General features: G+C 42.4%; 1 protein-coding gene across 4 annotated transcripts in view; it reads right to left on the reverse strand.

Annotated features, from left to right (window-relative positions):
* The window catches only part of jade2 (jade family PHD finger 2), a 150,967-nt gene that overhangs the window by 16,448 nt on the left and 110,262 nt on the right, over positions 1-24,257 (reverse strand). For 3 of the 4 annotated variants that reach the window (XR_013577818.1, XM_078550974.1, XM_078550975.1), the window contains exons 10-12: positions 23,206-23,322; positions 20,684-21,202; positions 13,356-13,473 (exon numbers count right to left, since the gene is read on the reverse strand). Coding sequence is in view for 3 of the 4 variants with exons in the window: in XM_078550974.1 (XP_078407100.1) it covers positions 13,356-13,473; positions 20,684-21,202; positions 23,206-23,322 (754 nt within the window). In the remaining variant the exon portion in view is untranslated. The remainder of the gene's footprint in view (positions 1-13,355; positions 13,474-20,683; positions 21,203-23,205; positions 23,323-24,257) is intronic. The other variant, XM_078550976.1, reaches the window with a different exon arrangement.

Below are 24,257 nucleotides of genomic sequence, written 5' to 3' on the forward strand. Positions count from 1 at the left end.
CACTAATGAGTGCTCCTCCTCCACCATCCTGAGAACTTCTTCATTGCTCCTGTGTTCTCGCCAACTGACCCACTCCATCCTTCTCCAGAGCCATATTTTACAACTTTCTAATCTCTGGACTTCCACTTTTCTCAAGGGCCACATTTCAGTCCTGTATAAGACATTCCAAATCACAGACTTGATAATTGTTTTCTTAAGATCTCTATGCATTCTTATGTTGAGCAATTCTTTATGTATAAAGAATGCATTCTTTGCCATTGATATTCTAGCTCAGATTTCTTTATGGCAGTGACCACCTTCGGGCAAGATGCTTCCCAGGTACTTAAATTGTGACACTTGTTCCAGCTGTTGACCATTTATTTTGACCTCTACTTTCCCACCATTATTTCCCCCAACCTTTATAACTTTCATCTTTTTTACATTAATTTTCATTCCATAAGCTTTCGCCACTTCATTCATTCTATCCATTATCTGTAGGTCCTCTGTTGTGCTAGTCACTAGGGCCTGGTTGTCTGCAAATTTCACTGCCTTCAGAACTGACCTTCTACTGTGACACCTTTCTGCACTTCATCTAGTGCTTCCTTAACATGGCGTCCACAAAGTAGACAGCCTTGTCTCACCCCACACCTGATTACACCAAGTTCTGTTTCATCAGATACTATCCTGACTGTAGCCGTCTGTCCCAGGTACAATCATTTTTTTATCTCTCCAATCAACTCTGATCGTCCCCAGCACTTTCAACAGCTTTTGCCACTTCACCTGGTCAAAAGCCTTTTCACAATCCACAAAGTAGGTGTACAAGTGCTTTACAGCTGGGACAGGGGCAAGGAAAGAGCAGGTGCCAGCTGACTGCACTCAGGTAAGGACTTTGCTGTGGCAGACTACAGAAAAACTCTGCTGGGTATACACAGAAAACGCTTGGTGCATTGGCAAACCAGCCTGAAAACTTGGTTTCAATGTTAAGGAACCTGGAAGAGTCCAGGCACCAACCTGGCACAGGGCTCAGAGCCAATTCTATCCAACATGGAAGGGGTGGCTAACTCCCTGAGCACATTTGTGAACCCAACCACGATACATGGCTGGATTGTACCTTGAAGGTGAGCTCCCGCACGACAGCATAAATGTCACAGGTGAGTCTGCCTGTGCTTGGCTGGCTCGCCCCATTTAATTTTTTGGGAGGCAGCGCTTTAAATTATTATGAGGTGGGACTTCCGTCCGTCTCCCGGAGGAAGTTCTACCACATAGGGCTGCAGGGGGGAGTGGGTGGGGGGAACTGTGTGGGCTGGGATGGCCTATGATTAGCACAGGGGGCCAGGAAGGAGGCAAACCGCCTCCCCCGCCCCCCCCCACCGACCAGCAGCCTGCAGGGTTAAACCTGCCAGACTACACGTTGGGCACAGGCCTCCACCTCTACCTGTAAAATCAGGGTGGTGAGGGGGGTGGGTGGAGTGACTGTAGGCACGCCATTGATGGCATGGCGCCCTATTTCACAGGTCCACTCATCGGTTTTCCCACTGTGGGTGCTCTGTAAAATTCAGCCCACAGGGTCTGATGGCTGATGTTTTAACTTCCATTGGAGAACAAGCAGCATCCACCCAATGTCCGAGTCCTGCAGAGGAAGCTCGCACTGCTCCCATCATGGCTCTGGATACCAGTACAGGAAGGGACTCCCAGTGTTACAGCAATCCTGCAGTCGATTTCCCATCTCATCCTCTCCCTATCCCTTTGGAGATATGGCCTCCTGCTGAGAGCCCTTCTCTTCCTCCTTCCTCTTACAGCAGCTTCTTCCACTGAATCTCCAAGACATGCTTAATGCCAAAAGGCAACCCTACAAAGCCACAATGGTGCAGCTGGTTTGTGCAAAAGACTTGAAGTCGACAAAAAAAAACTTCAGTACCTGTCACACTACACTCTGTAGACTTTTACAAGTTGAAACAACTGTGGAAAACATCAAACACTTGTAGAATTGTACCAACAGCCAGAAAAAAATCAACCAGCAACCCGTAAGCAGTTGATGATCCCTTTCAATAGTCATGGTGAGGGGGTCCTTCATGTCGTTCAGTGTGTGCTCAGCTGTGTGAAGTTAAGAGGAAGGAGTAGACTGGAGCGTGGAGCTCCAAAATGGCAATGCTAGCATCAATTGAGCATTTCATACGGATTGATGTCATAATCTGCCTGCTGTGTCGACATCCAGCTCACGCCTTCACCAAGATGGTACCCGGCACGATTCATGGCAGAAATGTACTGAGTGCAGCAGACCTACTTTGATCTCCAAGCAAACTCTGTAGCACCCAAACAACGGGCACAACCAAGCTCAGATTTCCACCTGCAGTGCCTAATATGCATTCATGATGGCTAAATGAGCTGAAACTTAAACTTAAAGAAATATCCTGGTGAATTTACATTTGAACTTTTTTTCTTGCTTTTTGATGAATAACTTGTTCCAAAAAAAGACATTTGTTTTGATTTAATACGTTATTTTGCTCAGCTCTTAATATTTTTGTATTTTTGCATTTTACTTGAACGGACTATAAAATCTCTTGTTGCAATGAAAGTTGACTTTGAATAAATAAACATTTGATGATGATGACGGTGTCATGAAGCTATTAACGTATATATTATTGGAAAATATTTTTCTTTTAAAATAGAGGTTCAGTCTGTGGGTGTGTTTTAATTGGATTAAAACCAGCTATTCTGGGTGCTTTGATGTGTACTAGCTTTGATATGTAAGAGAGGTAGAGAGCATTTGCATTTTTTGAATGGAGCATTCAAGAAGTGGGGTAAAATCTGGCATCTAGCTAGCAGATACCAAGCAATATGTTTATATTACTAATAAAATTGGTACTATGAAAGGGGTTTTATTGTTAGAAGAGGCTGGTGATACATTTACATTCAATGGGCAGTGGTAGGTATAACTTCAGCAGCTGTGTGTGTGCAGGGCTGAGGCAATGTGAGAGCAAAAGGCAGCTGTAAGCCTCCAACTGTCTCCACAGGAACCAAAATGAAAAGAACCTCATTTTGAATTTGTAAGGTGGAAATGCTTTGCCTGGTGTCTGGTTAAGTCTGTGGGTTGCTGTTGCCTTAATGGAGATTAGTTTGGGAATTTAAGAGTTATGATAGTAGTAATTTGAAGCCATGTGTATATATATTTCAACCTGTGTAAATTAATAAAATGTATAATTTAGTTTAATGTAAAACCTCGAGAACTGGTGGTCTGATTCCTGAATTTAGAGTCACATCTCAAACATAACACTTAAAATTATAGGTTATAACAGTTGTTTAAAGTTTCCCTCTGGGATTTCTAAATAACTCAGCTTTCCCAACTGCAGAGTCATAATAATGGTGTGGATCTGGCATTTCCTTGGGTCCCAAATGTTTGTGCCGATTCATGCCTGTTTATACCCATTTTAAATTTGATCATATTCTAATAAGACTGAGAGGATACTAACTGAACACTGACAAAAAGGGCACATAATGGACGCATTTTCAGGTTGAGCCTTCAGATTGTACCCACGGGGGAATCTCCGGATCTATTTTTTAAAAAAATTCTTTCATGGAACGTGGGCATCGCTGGCAAGGCCAACATATATTGTCAATCCCTAAATGCCTTTGAGAAGGTGTTTATGGGCCACGTTCTTGAGCCGCTGCAGTCCATCAGCTACACCCACAGTGCTGTTAAGGAGGGAGTTCCAGGATTTTAATTCAGCGATAGTGAAGGAATGGCAATGTAATTCCAAGTCAGGATGGTGAGTGGCTTGGAGAGAAACTTGCAGCTGGTGCTGTTCTCATGCATCTGCTGCCCTTGTTCTTCTAGGTGGCAGGGGTTGTGGCTTTGGAAGGAGCTGTTCAAGGAGGCTTAGTGAGCTGCTGCAGTGCATCTTGTAGATGGTACACACTGTTCCACCTGTGTCGGTGGTGGAAAGTGTGAATATTTAAGTTGGTAGATGGGGTGCTGAATAAGCAGGCTGCTTTGCTCCGAATGGTGTTGAGCTTCTTTAGTGTTGTTGGAACCATACTCATCCAGGCAAGTGGCAAGTATTCCATCATACTCCTGACTTGAGCCTTGCAGTTGGTGGGCAGGTTTTGGGGAGTCAGGAGATGATTTACTCGCCTCAGAATTCCCAGTCTCTAACCTGCACTTGTAGCCACTGTGTTTATATGGCTGGGCCAGTTCAGTTTCTGGTTAATGGTAGCCTCCAGGATGTTAACAGGCTTCTTCCCTCTGTTTGGTACCTCTTATGCCATTTGATCTCTTTTAGTTCTCTTGCTTCTTTCTGGCACAGTTCCTTTTCTGCTCTTCCCACAAACTCAAAGCTCATCACATCTATCACATCATAGAAAGTGAATTATTTGACTACAGAATAAGTGATATATTTCAAAAATAAACAAAAACAAACAAAAAACTGAAACAAAAATTTAACAAGGTCTCGCTTTCAGTGCTTTAAGACATTTTCTCTTTCTTCTGTCCTCTTGCATCAATTGTCAATGCAGCCCTGAAAGCAGCCACTACAAGGTAATTGTTTTATTCATTCACCGGATGTGGGCCTTGCTGGCAGCACCAATATTTAATGCCCGACCCTAATTGCTGTTGAGAAAGTGGTGGTAATCCACCTTCTAGAACTGCTGCAGGCCTTATGGTGAAGGTACTCCCACAGTGACCATTTCTGCGGCAGTTTGGTGAAATTAGCTAGGTCATTTCAGAGAGTCTGCTGTCATCGTGAAGACCACCTATTTCCACCGATGTAACATCGTCCGCCTTTGCTTCTGTCTTTGCTTCTGTCTTTGCTGCTGAAATCTTCATTCATGCCTTCGTCACCTCCAGTCTTGACTATTCAAACACACTCCTGGTTAGTTACACATATTCTACCTTCTGTAAACTTAAGGTCATCCACAACTCTGCTGCCCGTGTCGTAAGTCACATCAAGTCCCATTCCCTTATCCCCCCTGTGCTCGCTGACCTACATTGGTTCCTGGTCAAGCACCATCTTGATTTTAAAATTCACATCTTTGTTTTCAAATCCCTCGATGACCTCATCCTTCCCTATCTCTGTAATCTCCTCCAGCCCCAAAACCCTCAGAGATATCTGTGCTGAAATAAATTTGGCCTCTTGTGCACACTCAATTTTTACTGCTTCACCATTGGTGGCCAAGTCTTGAATTGCCTAGGTAAGCTCTGGAATTCTCTCCCTACACCTCTCCGCCTCACTTTCTTCCTTTAAAGCACTTCTTAAAACCTACCTCTGTGACAAAGCTTTGGTCATCTGACCTAATATGGCTGACTTAATGTGGGTCAGTGTCATACTTGGTTTTATAATACTCATGTGAAGCTCCTTGGGACATCACATTATTTTAAAGATGCTAAAGTGTTGTGGTTGTTGTTGTTGAAATCACATTTGGCAGACCAGGTAAGGAAGATAGATTTCCTTCCCTAAAGGACTGTCATGAACCAGATGGGTGTTTATGACAATCCAGTTGTTACATGGTCACCATGTACTGGCTTTTATTCCAAATGTACTTAATTAACACAACAGCAGCCTGGCTTTACTTCCAGTTTTTATTCCTTCCTCGCTGGGAAGCACCAGGATTTTGCTTAGTTGAAGGCTAATATTAAATTTAATTTCCTTGCTGCAAGAAAAGCCTTCTGATTCTCAGGAGCTGCAATCACCTGGCCCAGTGGATTCTGCAAACTAGCTTCCTGTTAGGAGGTGCTGCTCTGATCCCCAAGGCACCTGCTTCCTCTCTCCCACTATCACCATTCCTCTTCCCAAAGGCAGCTGTTGCTGTCTCTTTATTGTCGATCTCAACATCACGCTTCTACAGCACTGCTACCACAATTTATTTCTTAGCCAATGCTGTAGCTCAACACTACATATACTCCACCCCCCACTGCCTCGACACACCCCCACCAAGCTGCCACTTTTTGCCAGAAAATGGCACCATAATACCTAAAACCCAACCTCCCTGCTGCTAATTCACATCACTACCTGCAGAAAGTCAACGCAAAACTGATAGTGAACACAAATTTCAAGTTATGAAGTATTTTAAAACTGGTTATGCAAGCAGAAGATTGCACAACCAGCTGCTTCACATAATTCTGACTTCACTCACCAGCTTGACTCACATGTGGTCAGCCTTATTTGTGAACCAAAAACATTATCAGGCTGTCTGGTGTCCACTGCGTGCAGTTCAAAATGCTGATAAGGAAAACTTTAAAATAACAAACACCACATAGAACAAGATTAGATGTCTCCACGTCACTGTTTGCAATTAGCCTCAACCCTGTTGTAAGAAAATGTACAACTGGAATTGTACAGCAATCACAGGAAGTACCTGATGTCATCCAAACTTTTCTGGTACGTACACAACACAAAATTGGAGTTAACTCATTTAATGCTTTCAGCAGCATGTGGTGAAACAGTACAGTTAAGCAGGAAGCCCATCTCACAAAACAGCAGGGATTTTTAATTTAGCTAGCTCTCCCCTGCACATTACATACATAGTTTATACACATGATCATGGGCGTGTCAGTGCTCTGAGCAGAGGAAAAGTCTCACCATATAGTCCCTCACACATACACAAAGCAAAGTCAGGACAGTGGTTCACTGATGTCAACATCATGTCAGCGGTAGCACTCTGGTCTTGGAGTCAGGAAATAGTGGGTTCAAGATCGATCCAATTCAGTGACTTAAGCACATAATCGAGGCTGTGTGCAGTGCAGTACTTCAGGACTGCTGCACTGCTGCCTTCTGAATGAGGTGTTAAACTGAAACCTTATCTGCCCTCATGTAAAGGATGCCACAGCACTTTTCACACAAGAGACTCTGGGGGGAGGGTCCATCTACTGTCCTGGCCAATATTTATTCCTCATTCAACATTACTGTAACAAGTTATCTGGCCATTTACCTCATTGCTATTTTTGGGATCTTTCTGAGCACTATTAGTCTACCACATTTTCCTACATTACAATAATTACTATGCTCCAAAAGGTGCTCTGGGATGTCTTGAAGTTGTAAAAGACTTAACATAAATGCAAGATATGAGTTGATTATTTTTCGCAGTGGAGTCATCTGCATCTTTAAGATAATAGCAGTGTTGTGGGCAATATGAGGATAAAACATCTGTTTGTTTTAATGTCATCCGCCAGCCAATAATCTCAGATAAAATAGGATGTCCTGATAGGAATATGGTGCCTGAACATCACTGCAGCTTAGTCAGTGAATCTCTTCAATGATAAAAGCAAAAAACTGCAGATGCTGGAAATCCAAAACAAAAACAAAAACACCTGGAAAAACTCAGCAGGTCTGACAGTAGCTGTGGAGAGGAGCACAGTTAACGTTTCAAGTCCACATGACTCTTCAACAGAACTAAGGAAAAATAGAAAAGGGGTGAAATATAAGCTGGTTTAAGGGGTGGGGGTTGGGACAAGAAGAGCTGGATAGAGGGCCAGTGATATTATCTAAAGGAATGTGCTAATTAAGGGTAGAAAGCAGGACGAGCAAGGTACCCACTCCACCCCTACTAGGGCTATCTGTACCTTGCTCGTCCTGCTTTCTACCCTTAATTAGCACATTCCTTTAGATAATATCACCACCTTCAACACCTCTTTGTCCTTTTGTCTGTGACATCTTTGGGTTATCTCCACCTATCACTGGCCCTCTATCCAGTTCTTCTTGTCCCAACCCTCCCCTTAAACCAGCTTATATTTCACCCCTTTTCTATTTTTCCTTAGTTCTGTTGAAGAGTCATGCGGACTCGAAACGTTAACTGTGCTCCTCTCCACACAATCTCTTCAATGATGTTTGAGCCTGTAAACAATGTTACTGGCAAAGTAGATAATTGAAAAGCATCTTTAAAACTGCCTGGGGCACAGAATAGTTTCCTCAAAAAACTTCTGTTTTTTTCCTCAAAAAACTGTTCTGTCAAAACAGAGACAGTGTATTCCTCAACAGTGTCACTTCTTCAATCAGGATTGTCTGGTATCATGATGAGGCTAAAATCACGTTTGGTTTTATTAATCTGTCTGTGGTTGTCATTTCCAAATGTAATATGCATCAACTGTGGTATTACACAGTACCGTTTTTATGATTATTCAACTGGACAGTATAATTACATAATCTTGCACCATTTGATCAGTTTCTGGTCCTTCAGTGAGGGTGTCACCACTTGTCAACTGCATGGAGGGTCGCGGAGTTTGACGTTCACCATCACGCTTGCTTTCAGCAATATATTTTCAGCGGTCTTTTAATACAAGGTACAGTGGTGTTAACAAAAGTGCTTTTGTTCTTGGCACTTTGTAGTTTGGATCAGCATGGAGTGAAGTCTGTGTGCTGTCTCCCTGTGTTTATATCATTAAAGTGACCATTGCCCTGATGGCAGCATCACAGGCCTTTGGAAATGTGGGCCAAACAACATGCAAATCAAATATGAAGGCATCTTCAAGAATTTCTTCTTTTACACCTCGCTCCTTTAATTGAACTACCGATCTGGTTCAACTAGCTTGGGGATGGGGGCGGGGAAGAGAAGAAAAACTTTGGCCAATGAAAATGATTTGTAAATACTTCCGATTGGACAGTTCTCTCCCACCTTCTCCACGGAGAAATTAGACTGAATAAAAGCACAGCAGCTACACAGAGAAAATCCTTCTACGAACACTGATAAATGACTGCAAACAACAAAGCTTCTCAACCAAACCACAGCTGGCATTAGGAGTGACAAAGCAACAGGTAAAACATTGAGTTACGTTATAGCCATGTGCACCAGACAGCATTTTATGACCAATGCCAACCTTGAAGTTGCTGTCCCAGCACTTGCCTTCTGCCTCAACCCTTCACCACTCAAGTTCTATTGCATTCTTCTAAATGACTGGTGTTGCAAGGAAGTGCAACTTGTGGTTATAGTCGGGGGCACCCCTTCGTTTATCAATCTGAGTAATGTTCTGCAGTTACTGAGGCTGTCTATGCTGTTGGTAAATTGTTGAGCACTTCACTTAATTGTTTCTGTGTCAGCAGTAGCTCCATTGCTAGTGTTCTTCCCTCGGAATCACAAGAGTCCTGGTACAAGTCTCACTCCAGGACTTGAGCTCAAAAGAAAATCAAGTCTCACACTCCAGTGCAGTGCTGAGGGATTGCTGTACTGTCGGAAGTGCCATTTATCGTACGAGGCTTTAAACTGACCTGCCTGCCCTTTCAAAACAAGAACAGAATTACCTGGAAAAACTCAGCAGGTCTGGCAGCATCGGCGGAGAAGAAATCAGTTAACGTTTCGAGCCTTCATGGCCCTTCGGCAGAACTGAAGCATAGTTAGAAGAAGGGAGAAATATAAATTGGTTTAAGGTGGGTTGGGGGGGGGTGGGAGAGAGACACCCTCAATGTCTCTCTCTCTCTCTCTCTCTCTCCGCCCCCCCCCCCCCCCCCCCCCCACCCCTTAAACCAATTTATATTTCTCCCTTCTTCTAACTATGCTTCAGTTCTGCCGAAGGGCCATGAAGGCTCGAAACGTTAACTGATTTCTTCTCCGCCGATGCTGCCAGACCTGCTGAGTTTTTCCAGGTAATTCTGTTTTTGTTTTGGATTTCCAGCATCCGCAGTAGCTTTTAGCTTTTTGTTTTTATGCCTGCCCTTTCAGTTGGATTTAAAAGATCCCACAGCACAATTTTGAAGAAGAGTCGGGGAGTTATCACCAGTGCCCTGTCCAATATTTACCCCTAAATCAAAGTCACAAAAACAGATTAGCTGGTCATTATCTCATTGGAGTGTGTTGGAGTTTGCTGTGTAGAAATTGGCTATCGCATTTCCTGCATTACAATGGTAACTATACTTCAGAAGCACTTCACTGGCTGTAAAACACTTTGATACATCTGGTGGTAGTGAAAAGTGCTAAAGAAATGTAAGTTTTTCCATTCTATCTTTTTCTTTTGTTGATAGCGTCAAGCAGCTAGAAATTTTTACTAGATGAATCTGATTCTTCTTTAACAACTGACTGGAGGGCACCTGCAAGTTGGGTATATGTCCAATTAACTTCGGTATGCAGGACGTTTCAACTAATGCTACAGGAAGATCTGAACCAGACAGTCCAACAAGTAATTAAAAAGGTCAGTGCAGAACTGATGTTGTCGCCTGCTGTTCCAGGAAGGACTCAAATTGTTATGAGAACTTAAGAAAAAATCCCCTGGTGCAGAAACTTAGCTTAAAACAAATATAGGGGAAATTCCCTGAATAAAGTCTGAGTGTGCCACAGTAATGAGAGTAAGGATGGTTATGTGTAGTTTTGAGGCCCAGGATTTTACCACTGACCGATCCGAACTGTAGCATTTCACCTTTTCTATCCCTGAGCTAATAAATGTCCTGTGAAATCCTGAAATGTATCTTAAAACCTAAATAACGGTAAATGTGATGACTGATGTTCCAAACCAAATAGGCCAATTAGGTCCCAGGTTCTATCCTCAGTTTGTGCTGAGTTAGCGGATAGTCCCTCACCTCTGGAATTCTTTCCCTCAGCCTCTGTAGCCCTCTCTCCTCCTTTAAGATGCTCCTTAAAACATACCTCTTTGTCCAAGCTTTTGACCGGCTGTCTTAATATCTGATGTGGCTTGGTGTCAAATTTGCCCTTTCTTGGGACATTTCACAAAGTTAAAAGGTGCTATATAAATGCAAGTTGTTGCTGTCGTATGAAAAATAGGGGGACGAGGGTGGGGTGTTGGCTGTAGTGAACACATTCATTACGTGAGCTAAAAGTTGCTGTCTAGGCTTGCACAGAAAGAGTGGTGTCCTGGGGGGGGGGGGGGGGGGGGTAGTAGGAATTAGCGATGGGCAACAAACTCTGACTTTGCCAGCAATGCTCACGTCCAATGAACAAATAAAAAGTAGTGAATGGCTGCTACGAACAATGATCCAGCTGACAAAACACTTCAAACAACAGACACAGGGCAGTACTTATTACTCAGATATTAGCAGAGAAGTAAAGACTTCACAGAAAGAAACAACTTGCTATCTCTCAGACACGGCTAAAATGAGCTCCTGTGTGATAAAGAATCTCTTAACAAATCAATCTGGCTTGGTCCTCTTTACAACTAAAAGGATCACTATATTTAAACCGCCAGCTTTTTGTTCTATTTTGGCATCCTGAATATCATAATAATTCTTTCATTGATATAACATCGCATCACATTGACATGGCTCAAAATGCTGCACACTTTTGACATTGTGTGGACTGGTACTATTTTGTAACAATTTTCCAATAATATTCCAAATATAACAATGAAATGAACCACCAGTTAATTTGTTTCTTCTTGTTTTAACATAGCTTGACTAATCAGAAGATTGCGGAATCAAGGTGCGAGTTCATAACCTAGGCTGACAGAAATGCAATACTGTGGAACAAACTCATAGGATTGCCAGAGATGCTGTGCTTCTGATGAGACATAAACCAAGATTCCACTGGTCAGTTCTGGTGGGTGCTAATGATCCATATGAACAGAAGTAGGCCATTCAGCTCCTCATGCCTGCCCACTACAGTATTCAACTAGTCATGGCTGATCTGTAACTTAACCCCAGCTACCTACCTTGTTTCTGTAACCCTCAATACCCTAACTATCGATCTCAGTTTCAAAATTTTCAATGGACCTAGACACAGCAGCATATCCCCCAGGTGGGGGGCATGGATATGCTGGGGGGTGGGGGGGGACTAATTCCAGATTTCCACTAACCTTTTTTTCTGGCAAGAAGTGCTTCATCGCTCCCTAAGGGCCTAGTTCAATTTTTTTCAGATAATGAACCATGGTTCTAGACTTTTCCACCAGAGGAAATAATTTCTCTCCATTTGCCCTATCAAATGCTTTAATCATCTTAAACACCTCAATTAGATCACCCTTTAATCTTCTATATCTGAGGGAATATGCAACTTGTCCAAATAATTTAACCCTTTTAGCCACAATATGATTCTGGTGGATCTGGATCGCAGCCACTGCCAGGTCAATTTATCTTTGCTCAGGGAAGATGCTCAGAACTGAATGCAATACTCCAGATGGGGGCCTCAATGCAGGTCTGTACTGCTGTACCCTAACTTCCACCTTTTTGTACTCCAGCCTCCTGAGATAAAGGCCAAGATACCTTTAGCCTTTTAATTTTTTAATCTGGCCACTAGTTTTCAGTGATTACTGTACTTGGACCCCTAAATCTATCTGCTCATCCATATCCGAGGGCACCCTTTTGAAGAGAAGCAGGAATTCTCTGGGTGTCATGGCCAACATTCGACCCTAAGCCAATACCATGAAAACAAGCCAATTGACCGGCCTCGTGCTGCTTATGGGACATAGATGCATTGAAATAGTTGCAGCGCTGACCTGTATTGCACTTCAAAAATAATTCATCATGTGAATGTGAGATCAATCCTTATGGCACTGCAGTCCCTGAAGTGGATAAATCTGAGGATGATCGATTAGTCTACTGGGAGGAACATCTCATTTCAAAATAAAAAAATGACACAGAAATTCAACCTACAACTCTGTCCAGTTGTATACAGTTACTGACATTCCACATTCAGCAGTACGTCTCATTTGAACTTATATCCTTGAGTTTACTCACATTGTGAGTGTTCATTAAAAGAAGGCATGAATTCAAATTCAGTCCTTCATTGCCACAGGCTGATGACATATAAAGTTCATTAGTTTGCAATATTCATCCCATCGCATTGACATTCCATTAAAACACTATTTCATTAGTATGACGCTCCCATTTGGATTTCAATGCTTTCACCTCAGTTTTAAGCAGAATTGTAACAAGGAAGTCAGAGTTACAATGCACAACTGAAGCTCTTTTGTTGACAGCTTTTATTGTTCCCCCACAATGTAAAGAAGCAATGTGATGGGCATCACAGTGCCACTTCATGTTACATGTTCCCTGAGACTTGGAAGAAGAGTTACAGAGCAACAACATATATTTAACAGGACAAAAAAAAATACAAGCATACTCATATGTCAGCCTCGAGCCAGTGGTAGCACTTTCAAATCTATGTCAGTGAGTGGTTTCAAGCTAATAGATCCCATGGCAATACTCAAAGGGGAACAGAGTGGTTCTTCTGATGTCCTGGCCAATATCTATCCCTCAATTAACAGCACCAAAAACAAATTTTCTGGTAATCTTATTGCTGTTTGTGAGACCTTGCTGTGTGCAAATTAACTGCTGTGTTTGCCTACATAATGACAGTGACTACATTTCAAAAGTACTTAATTGAAGTCAATGGGAAAAAGCATTGTACGACCAGCAACATTTTTCCTTTTCATACCTTATCCAAAAATTTGCAGCCTAGAAGAGTGGATTAATATAGAGTAAAACTACTTAGATTGAGCAGAGCCCTACCTCGATGCAGATTCTCTTCTATCAGTTTGGTTTGATGGTGGAATATTTGCTCTTGGAGCCTACAGACTGATTGTTTCATTTTCTCTCTCCGTGTCACCATGTAGCAGAGATTTCTAACCTGTTAAAACAAGCACATTATTGCCCTATTGAACACTTCACACTGGAGTACATCAAAACACCATCAACTCACATTGTAACATAGAATGCAGATTACTGCACAGTCAACTTGATCCCACATCAGTAAACACTGAACAGAACCCCACATCACCACCCCCAACAAATCAGCAGAAATGGTCTCAGAGGACCACTGATAAAATTTCTGAAATGGTTCAGATAGTTTCATCACATGAAAATCCCTAACTGACCTACCATCTGACTTCATTTCTTAAGTAAACACATGATACTGATGTGAGACTTGTGTCAGCTGCTGGAACTACTCTGGAGCGTGCATGTAGGGAGCAATAAGGAATGCACTGATATAATCAATGTTAAATGGATAGAAAAACAAAATCTTCTAAAATGACCATTACCATTAAAGCCCTCAAGCAGAGCTTTTTCTTGTTTTACAGGACTTTTGGGTAATTTGAGGGGAGCTTCTTTCTCGTTTTACATTTGCTGGTGAACGTTGTGTTCATTCAGTGGAAGAATGACACTTCACCATTTCGCACAAGTAGTGTCAACAACAGGCACTCGCTGGTCAGACATACTACACACAAATAAAAAAATGAACAGTAAAGCTCTCTCACACATTGTCCCATCAAATTCTCAAAAGGGCAGGCATGGTAGAAGCTTCATACCACCTGTCCCACAGACAACAGAATTACGTCAGACAAATCATAGGTACTTGAAAGTTTTCTTTATTCGTTCATGGGATGTGAGCGTCACTGGCAAGGCCAATATTCACTGCCCATCCCCACTGCCCTTGAGAAGGGGGTGTTGAGACTCCTTTCTGAACCACTGCAGTACATGTGGTGTAGGGTACACCCACAGTGCTATTGGAAAGGTTGTTCAAGGGTTTTGACCCAATGACAATGAAGGAACGACAATATATTTCCAAGTAAGGTGTGACTTGGATGGGATCTTTCAGGTGGCGTGTTCCCATGCACGATTTCTCGTCACCATTGGCCAGATATCAACTGCAGTCAAGCTGGTCGGTAGCTTACCGGTTTCCTAGCATTCTTCAGACGGCACAATACAGAAGTAGATTCAATTCAATTTTTCCTCTTTCCCCTCCACCCCACCGACGAGCACCTGGCCTTTACTTGAGTTTCCCTCACAGTTTCACAGGGAAAGGTCAGCAACTCTCAGGAATAGTTCATGTGTCAGGACACATCCCCCTGCTCCTTGGCTCCTGATATTGCACTGGTACAACTAGAAGCAGAACCCCATGCCTGCCCCTTGACTGGTAAAGTTGTGTGACAGCAAAGTGAAGTCTTGGATGAGGGAAAAGAAGAAAAGGAAATAACTCACAGACAAAGTACTATAATAGCCATGCGCAGTCTCAATTTGGCACCTACTATAAAGCAGTACTCAATGTTTAACAAAGATTTGACACTAGCTCTGAGATCATACAGCTGTTTAATAACAATTGGAACAACACTGCTATAAATAAGCACTGTGTAATGAAAATAAAACCTGTTTTGCCATCATAATTAATTAACAGTAATTCAGTAACACAGTAATTTCAGAACTGCACGATTTATAAATGTCTGACACTATTGTGAAATTGCAAACTCTGTTATCAACAGTACCAATCTGTAAAGGAAAATGTAATTTGCTTGGTCAATGGTGTGAATGCTAAACAGGATGGCAAATCCGGTGAACAGTACTGTGAATGTTAAAGAAGATAGTGACTGCTAGTCAGTGGCATGAGTATTAACTCTGATGGTCAGTGTTGTGAGTGTCAAAGAGGATGGTAACTCTGATGGTTGGTAATGAGAATATTAAAGACCGTAACTGTGATGGTTAGCACTGTGAACGTTACTGTGCTTTTACTCAAATATTCCTGTCGTCATGATCTCCACAGAGGCCATTAGCTTTTTAAAAAGAAATTCAAACTTCCAGTTAATAGCTGAAAGAATGACGTTTTAAAACTTTTACTATAACAAACGACTAAAAACACCATTGACTAATCACCATTTTCTTTTGTAAACAATTTATACTTTAAACCACAGAAATGTGCTTTCCCTTTTTATGCTCATCACCCATCGCACTCTCCACAGAATTACATTTCGTATAGCAAACAGTCCACAGTTACTCCTTCCAACGGGCTCCCATATCCCAGTTTTGCCGAGTATTATCTTTGAGTGATCGCCTCAGTGAGTGCTGTCCTCAGTTTTCAGAGAAAATCCACCACCAGCTGTAAAACCTTTTCTAATGATTCTTCTTCCCCATGGCCATTGCAGAACAAATCTCCTGGAATCCTTAGAAGGCTGCAGGTTGCGACTCCCTCTCACATCCAACTATGGTAGCTCGCAAAGTCAAGCAGCCTTTTCTCTTTGCTGACTACATAGGGTCTCTGCTGTCTGTCTGTGGTATTCAGTGATCTGTAGGGCAGCCTGTACCCTGATCCCAATAATGGCTTCCTCTGCCCTCTTCCCCAAGGCAATATGAAACACATTAGCCTGGTATTAAGGTAGAAATGCTAATTAGCTATCCTTAGCCTCAACTCCCATTCATCTTAGAAGTAAATAGAGAGTTTAGAGCACAACTATTTACAGCCTGATAACTACATCTTTGAGAATTTGGAAGACACAGAGTCTACTCATGATAAACTGTGTTTGGAATTTAATCTATAATTTTAATTTACTATTAATTTTAATCTGCAATTTCAGAGCCTGCTAGCCATCAAGCATAAATGAGCCCTCAAACTTTGACTGAACATTGAGGCCTCAGCGCCTGGTTTAATTTGTTACTTGGGGTCACATGCAAGGCATACCAGTTAAGGGCAGCAGATATCCTTCCCGAAAGGATGTTAGTGAACCAGATAAGTTTTTACAACAATTGATGATAGTTTTCAATGACTAGCTCTCAATTCTTGATTTTTTAACAAATTAATCAATTGAATTAGAAACATAGAAAATCCAAGCAGGAATAGGTCATTTGGCCCTTTGAGCCTGCTCCGCCAGTCAATATAAGCATGGATGATCCTCTATCTCAACGCCATACTCCCACTCTCTCCCCTTGATGTCTTTAGAGTCTAGAAATCTATCTATTTCCTTCTTAAATATATTCCGTGACTTGGCCTCCACAGTCTTCTGTGGTAGAGAATTCCATAGGTTCACCACCCTCTAAGCGAAGAAGTTTCTCTTCATCTCAGTCCTAAATGGCCTACCCATTATCCTGAGACTGTGACCACTTGTTCTAGACCCCCAGCCAGAGGAAACATTATCCCTGCGTCCAGTCTGTCCAGCCCTGTCAGAATTTTATACGTTTCAATAAGATCCCCTCTCATTCTTCTAAACCCCAGTGAATACAAACTTAGTTGGCCCAAACTCTCCTCATATGACAAACTTGCCATCCCAGGAATCAGTCTAGTGAACCTTTGCTGTACTCCCTCTCTGGCAAGTATATCCTTCCTTAGGTAAAGAAACTAAAACTGCACAGAATGCTCCAGGTGTGGTCTCACCAAGGCCCTGTACAGCTGCAGTAAGACATCCTTGCTCCTGTACTCAAGTCCTCTCTCAATGAAGGCCACCATACTATTTGCCTCCTTAATTGCTTGCTGCACCTGCATGCTTGCTTTCAGTGATTGGTGTATTAGTTAACTAATTGAATTTAAATTCCACCAGCTGCCCTGGTGGGATTTGAACCCATGCCCTCATAACATTATCCTGGCCTCTGGAATGCTAGTCCAGTGACACTACCACTAAACCACCATCTCTCCTGTATTATTTTTATGATTTTATGTTATGTTCTCTTAGAAAATGATTTCTGCAGTGGGCAATGAGGTGGTTCATAAGTTCATACCGATTTCCCACAGTGTGAACCTTCAATTTGGAATGTTGGAAGAACACATCCTCAGGGTTACCATTGACCAGAAACTGAACTGGACTAGCCATATAAATACTGTGGCTACAAGAGCAAGTCCGAGGCTAGGAATCCTGTGATGAGTAACTCACTTCCTAACTCCCCAAAGCCTGTCCACCATATACAAAGCACAAGTCAGGAGTGTGATGGAATACTCCCCACTTGTCTGGATGAGTACAGCTCCCACAACACTCAAGAAGCTTGACACCATCAAGGACAAAGCAGCCCATTTGATTGGCACCACATCCACAAACATTCACTCCCTCCACCACCGAAGCACAGTAGCAGCAGTGTGTACCATCTACAAGATCCACTGCAGGAAGGCTCCTTCAGCAGCACCTTCCAAACCCAAGACCACTACCATCTAGAAGGACAAGGGCAGCAGATAGGAATACCGGCATCTGGAAATTCCCCTCCAAGTCACTCACCATCCTGACTTGGAAATATATCGCCGTTCCTTCACTGTCGCTGGGTCAAAGTGCTGGAACTCCCTTCTTAACAGCACTGTGGGTGTACCTACACCACATGAACTGCAGCGGTTCAAGAAGGCAGCTCTCCACCACCACCGTTTCAAGGGCAACTAGGGATGGGCCATAAATGCTGGCCCAGCCAGCAAAGCCAACATCCCGAGAATGAATTTTAAAAAATGATGCCAAGTATGCACCCCTTCATTTTAATCCCAAACTAATCCCAAAAAGCTGGGGGGGGGGGGCAATAAAAAATCAAGAGGCGGCCTAGGGGCAAGTCACTCCCAGTTGTAGTCTAAGGCAACAATCTAATGGCTGATTGGGGAGACCAGTCGTTGGCTGTCCCTTGATTCGAGGATGACTTCGACTCAGGGTTCTGAGTTTAAGTCATGGGTCTTCACATTACTGAACAGGCTAATTTTCAACCCCCAGATCTCTGGGTACATGGGACAGGATGTCCCACGAGGTAGGGGGATCTAGAGTGCAGGGTTTGCTTCCTTTTCTTTCATCGCTTTGCCTTATTAAGGCATAAACTCGAACCGTGATGCAGCTTAATGAACAACCTGCCGCCATTCTGAACGTTTGGTAGCAAGCTCCATCCAGTTATTAAGGTCAGTGTTGCTGCCCTTCAGAGTGTCTTTGAAGTATTTTCTTTGATCTCCCCTGGAATATTGGCCACTTGAGAGTTCAGAGGACAGGATCTGGCGAAGAGCTGATTTTCAGCCATGTGGACACAGCGTCCAGTCCATCGAAGATGATTTTGCAGGAGTTTTACCTGAATGCTTGTGGACCTGGTTTCAAGGACACTAGCATTTGTCAGTCTGCCCATTCAACCTGGCAGAGGCATTGTTAATGGAATTTCTCTAGGGCTCTTATGTGTTGCTGACACATGATAAGCATGATAAGCATAATGAGACTACATGGTACTTTGTGCCTTCAAAGAATGGATGAAAATAAAAACAATTTGATGATCATATGATTTTTTTGTTAACTGAGAAACAAAATCCCTAGTTCAAGGCATCGGGGGAGATAAATCAGGAAGCAAAAAAGTTAGGTGGCCAAGATTGTAGGAGAAAGGATAGACCAAGGGGGCAAGGGAATCTACAAGATAATAAGGGATATTATTACAATAGGAATTTAAACACCAACACAACAAAGATTTTTCCATTTGATCCATATTCCTTCTCATTTACTTATTCTATGATTTTCTCTTTCTAATTCTCCTGTATTGAAGTTAGTGACCGAGACTGGGGTTCACATTTGCGGGTGCTGACATGCTTCTGAAACTTTAAGTTAACAATCTTCAATATTGAGTGTTTGCCGACTCTTTCACAATGGGGCATCGCAATCCAGCTGCCCTTCACTCAAAGTTCACACGTGTATACTTTAAAGCAGGAGACCCTTTAGATTTTTTGGTAATCCTTTGTCAGGAACACTGCTTACGATTGTAATGCTCCCACCCTTGCCCAGTCTGAATCAACTAATTCTACATCGAGCGGGGATTGAACCCGGGCTATTTTTTTGCTCTGTGCATCTCTCTGACATTTTATGTTGTGTGTGTGTCTCTGTGTGTGTCTGTGTGTGCGTCTCTCTCTGTGTGTGTGTGTGTCTGTGTGTGTGTGTGTCTGTGTGCGTGTGTGTCTCTCTGTGTGTGTGTGTGTGTCTGTGTGCGTGTGTGTGTGTGTGTGTGTGTGTCTGTGTGTGTGTGTGTGTCTGTGTGTGTGTGTGTATGATGCCAAAATTGCTCAAAGTCAGGAATTTACATACAACTTGAAAAGCAGTTTCAATTGTGCTGTGAAGCAAGGGTTAGCTCCACCTCCCATTGTACAAACCTAATTCTCCCACATCTGGAAACCAAGCAAGAAAATGAGTGGAAGAAGATAGGGATTGGGATAAGAGCTAGGAATGCAAACCGTTTTAAACAGGACACTACTCAACAAGCTAAAAGCAGTAGGTAGGACTGCAAATTTCCATAGGCAGTCTGTAAACTTTCCTCTCCAAGAATGCACTCTGATAACATCAAAGTGAATCAGTGAGTTACTATTCCCCACTTCAGGACATACTTAGTTCACTAATACTTCAAAAAAAAATTAGTTCACTAACTTGTCAACATAAAACAATTTTTTTTTACACAATATATGTTCTTCAGTCTGCTAGATATAGCTTTGTAATCTTGTGTAGCCAACCACAGACAAATAGTTTTCTCAGAGTTTCTCCTGCTCCACAGCTGTAGCTTTGTCAGAAGTATGTTGGAAATCTCTCTCACTTGTGTAAATGGGGTTTCTGACACATTTCTAGCAAATTTACAGCAAGGTCTGAGGAAATCAGCTGGCTGAAAAAAAATGTAGATGGGGAGAAAGACAAAAAAATCAAGGAGAGAGGAGTTGAGAAACACGCATGGAGGAAAAGCAACAGAGGGAAATTAAGAGACAGATACACAGGGGCAATGAGAAGAGAATGAACAAAAAATTGACATATGAGCAAAGAAGAGGAGAACAAAAAATCAAAACAAAAATCGTTAAACAAAGAAGAGAAAGAGAATCTATACCAATATATAGCACCACAAATGATAAGACATAGGTTCATGGAATTCTAACCCACTTCAGTGGGAATGGGGGCTGATTCGGAGTTACAACAAACTGTTGGCACTTACAGCTCTAGTTCTGCTTCATTGCTGCTTGCCTGCTACCATTTTAATCGCACCTTTTTTAAAAAGGTGGCTAAGATGCCCACTGATCACTGATATTAGTTGTTAATGCAAAGTCTGATAAAGAAACAAATAAAGACTAGCTCCACAGTAGTCTGTATGAGGTGTAGTTAACTCATACCCACCCTCTCCAAATCCTGTCGAAGATGTGTGAAGAGTCGCAGTCGTCGATATAAGATATCCTGCTCCTGCTGGGCAAGATTGTCCACTTCATCCGTTTTTGGAGCGAGAAGTGGCTTATTGAAATTCGACTTTCTCTTGAGTCTCCAGTACTGGTAGAAAAAATCCACCAAGACATCAGACATGTGCAGCTGCTGGGCCACATCTGAGGGCTTTACTAGTTCATAGAACTCCTCCTCAAGTTGTTGCAGCTTCTGCTTCCTTAGGCTCGCCTTCTCCAGGTCAGACTCACTCTGATTCACCTCTACCATCCCATCAGTGGTTGTGGTGAACTGCCGTGCCTCATTCAGTTTGCTCATGGCCTCATCCCGTTTGGTGCAGGAATTGGTAGTAGTGCTGCTGTGGTCCAAGCAGTAGGACTTAAACTTAACTTCATCATTCTCTGCAAGAATAGTCCTCATTTCCAAGTTGTGGTCAAACGCACATGTCACATGGAATGCTGTTATACAGGAAGCCATTGAGCACTGGAAAGGAGAGCAAAGATAATTACTCCTCAATGTATTGGTGCTCCTATCAAACAGATCTCAAAGTGAACAAAACCACCTGCAGCATTTTACTCAGTTTATGGTTTACAATTCTGCAATGGTTTTACCTCCAATGCACCAGGTAACTCCATTTTCCTGATGAAGCCTTCGCACTGGCAGCACAGCTCCACCATGGGGCAACTGTGCAAAATAGAGCTTAAAATACTAACCCACAGCCTACAAGGAAAAGAGCACTGAGTCTTTGTGAGATTTACACACTAAATTATTGCACCCTTTGGTCGTGACATTTGAAGATATCAAGAGCAAACAGTTTGAGCCTGGTGGTTTGCTAATTTGATGAAATGGCAAAACCATTTTCAAACAATTGGTTAGAAATTGTTCCATTTGTGAAACTGATTTAAATGCTTTCTGATCCAATGGGCAGGCTCCAATTTCTGATTTTTAAGTGAATGAGTCTGATCAGAATTGACTTCTCTTAAGTCCACCTGTAAAAGCCTGTATGTCATAATGCTTCTGGGGAATTTCAGGACTATGCCAGGAATTCCATCAACTATATCTCTGACAACCCCCCAAAAAGCAACAAGATTAAACTAATCAATCATGTTAATAACTGTGGCCCTGAACTTCCCTAGTAGAAGAAAACAAGCAGCCGATTCATGTTCAAACTGGGAAAAGCCTCTGCTTCCCTATTGTTAAGGGACTGTAGGCTGTTTTAACTGTAGCCGGTAGATCGAGACGGTTTCTTCTGAAGCACCTTACAGGCCTTGCCCCTCTAATCATGCCAATGAAATCAGCCTGAGGATTTGCGTCCATCTGTTGCAATGTAAGCCCTGCTCCGCTACCTTCTGCTTGTGGAGCAATGGTATCAGAATTTTGGGGCCTCACCATCTCAGTTCAAACCTGAGGTTTAGCCCACTATGGTAAGAAAGTAGAGGACTGCCAATGTCAGGGCAGAGGGGTAGAGCGGTGAGAATGCGGAATTCACTACCATATGCAGTGGTTGAGGTGATAAGTACAGGTCCATTAGGGGAAGCTAAAGGAATATATGAAGGAGGAAGTAATAGGATATGTTGGTGGGATGAGACAATGTATGGTGGGAAGAAGCTCATGAGGAGCATCAACATCAGAATAGATCTTTTTGCTGTACCGCAAATTCTATACAAAAATAAAAAAAATGTGAACGCACCCAAAACTATTAAAGTTAAACAAAACAATAGGAAATTTCTTTAATATGAGAATGTTCAAGCACATCCGCAGTAACACTGTACACAAGTTTTAAATTAACACATACTCTAAGGCATCTATGCCTTCACTCCTCTATTTTCTCCTGACAATTTTCTCCCTTCTCCTTTCACCTGGCAGTGTATCGGGGTACAGTTCTACAGGTTGTGGTTGACTTTAGGTACCTTGCCAAAGCGACCATCCTTCATGTACAGGTCTAGACAGTGACCATCAGTAGACAGTTCGCCCGCAGGTGGCATCATATATAAGCCTGATTCTGTCTTCACTCAAAGTCTATGCAAGTGTACTTTCCAGGAAGAGTTTTTCAGCAAAGATCAGTAGTGAGAAACCAGCCCAATTTTCCTCTTCCTTACCCTGGAGTGCTGTGGCAACCTGTAAAGCTATGACTATTGTCCTGGTTCAGATCAGCTAAATTTGGCACGGTCTGTGCATGGAGGGGGTTGGGAGTCAAACTTGGAGCATTCATGGATTGTAGGAGTCAGCTGCTCAATGCCTTCATAAGCTGTCACCACCAGGAGAGCCCAAGACAGTTACATTCTACAAGTTTCCACAAGGAGGTAAAGTCTCCCATCTACTATCAATCAAAATGAAGGTTCAGGTTGGGCTAGGAAGCAGAGAGTTAATTAATGCACAAGACATAGTCTGCCACTTTAATCACCTTTAAATTGCGTACTAGAACAAATTGTATTGCACTCTCATTGTAGTCATAGAACAATACTGGAAACTATGTTCATACTGACCTGAATACATGTCCCAGTCCGTTCACTGCAAAGGCTACAAGCCAAAGCCCATCTGCTAGCGGGAATGTGTGACACCTTTGTAATGGGTTCCATCTTCTCAGGGCAACCTATACTTACCTAAAAATATTGAAACACAGTAAATCTTAATTAGACAGACCATGGAATCTTTTTGGGCAACTTTCCTTGCCTTTTTTCCATTCATGGACCTAGATCTTACAGGGCCACACATCCTGCCACCATAAGGGCAATCAGCAGAAATTTTTTCTCAGCCTCTGCCCATGTCACATTTGACTGGGTACTGCAGCACTCATTTGATTCAGGGAGATACTGCGGACTGATAAGTGGTCAGAATTGGGAACTGAACACCACTAGTTCCAGTTTGTGGCTCTATACTATGATGTTTCAACATTGTACATTTATTATATAATTAATTTGTTACCTTACTCTATTCCTCAACCAGAAGGGTGACTGCGATTTGCTCTCAAGGTTTGGTAATGTGATTCATAAAATAGGTACTGAAGGGACTTGAGCGCGGCATGAGTTAATTGGTATCTGACTTTTCATAATAGGATGGAAAGGAAAGGGAATTAAAAAAAAACAAGCTCAGTCCTGAAGCTATCACCCTGCAAACAAAGAGGAGCACATTTTTACAGACAGTGTAAAGTTCAAGAGACAAAATAAAACACATACAAATCAGAAATAAAAATAAAACTGTAAGTGCAGAGACAGGTCAATTAACATTTTGATTACAATTGACTTGTCGCACATTTCCAACACATTCTGGTTTGAGTTATTACTATGAGTTCGATTTGTATAGATTTAATAGACCATCATTTAAAACAGTGGCAACTAATTGCTTTGATGAAGCAAACACTAATTTTGTTGGGAGGTACTGCATGCATCAAAGTGAGGCATGAAAGTCAGTGCTGGAAACTGGAATAGGTTTCCTACTAATGCCAGCACAAAGCACCACCAGGTCATGTAGAATACAGGTTAACATAGAACACTTTCATTTATGTAAGTTTGCTAACCTCTGAATACTTGATTCTAGC

This window comes from Cetorhinus maximus, chromosome 10, assembly GCF_964194155.1.
Source record: "Cetorhinus maximus chromosome 10, sCetMax3.hap1.1, whole genome shotgun sequence".
Lineage (NCBI taxonomy): Eukaryota > Metazoa > Chordata > Chondrichthyes > Lamniformes > Cetorhinidae > Cetorhinus > Cetorhinus maximus.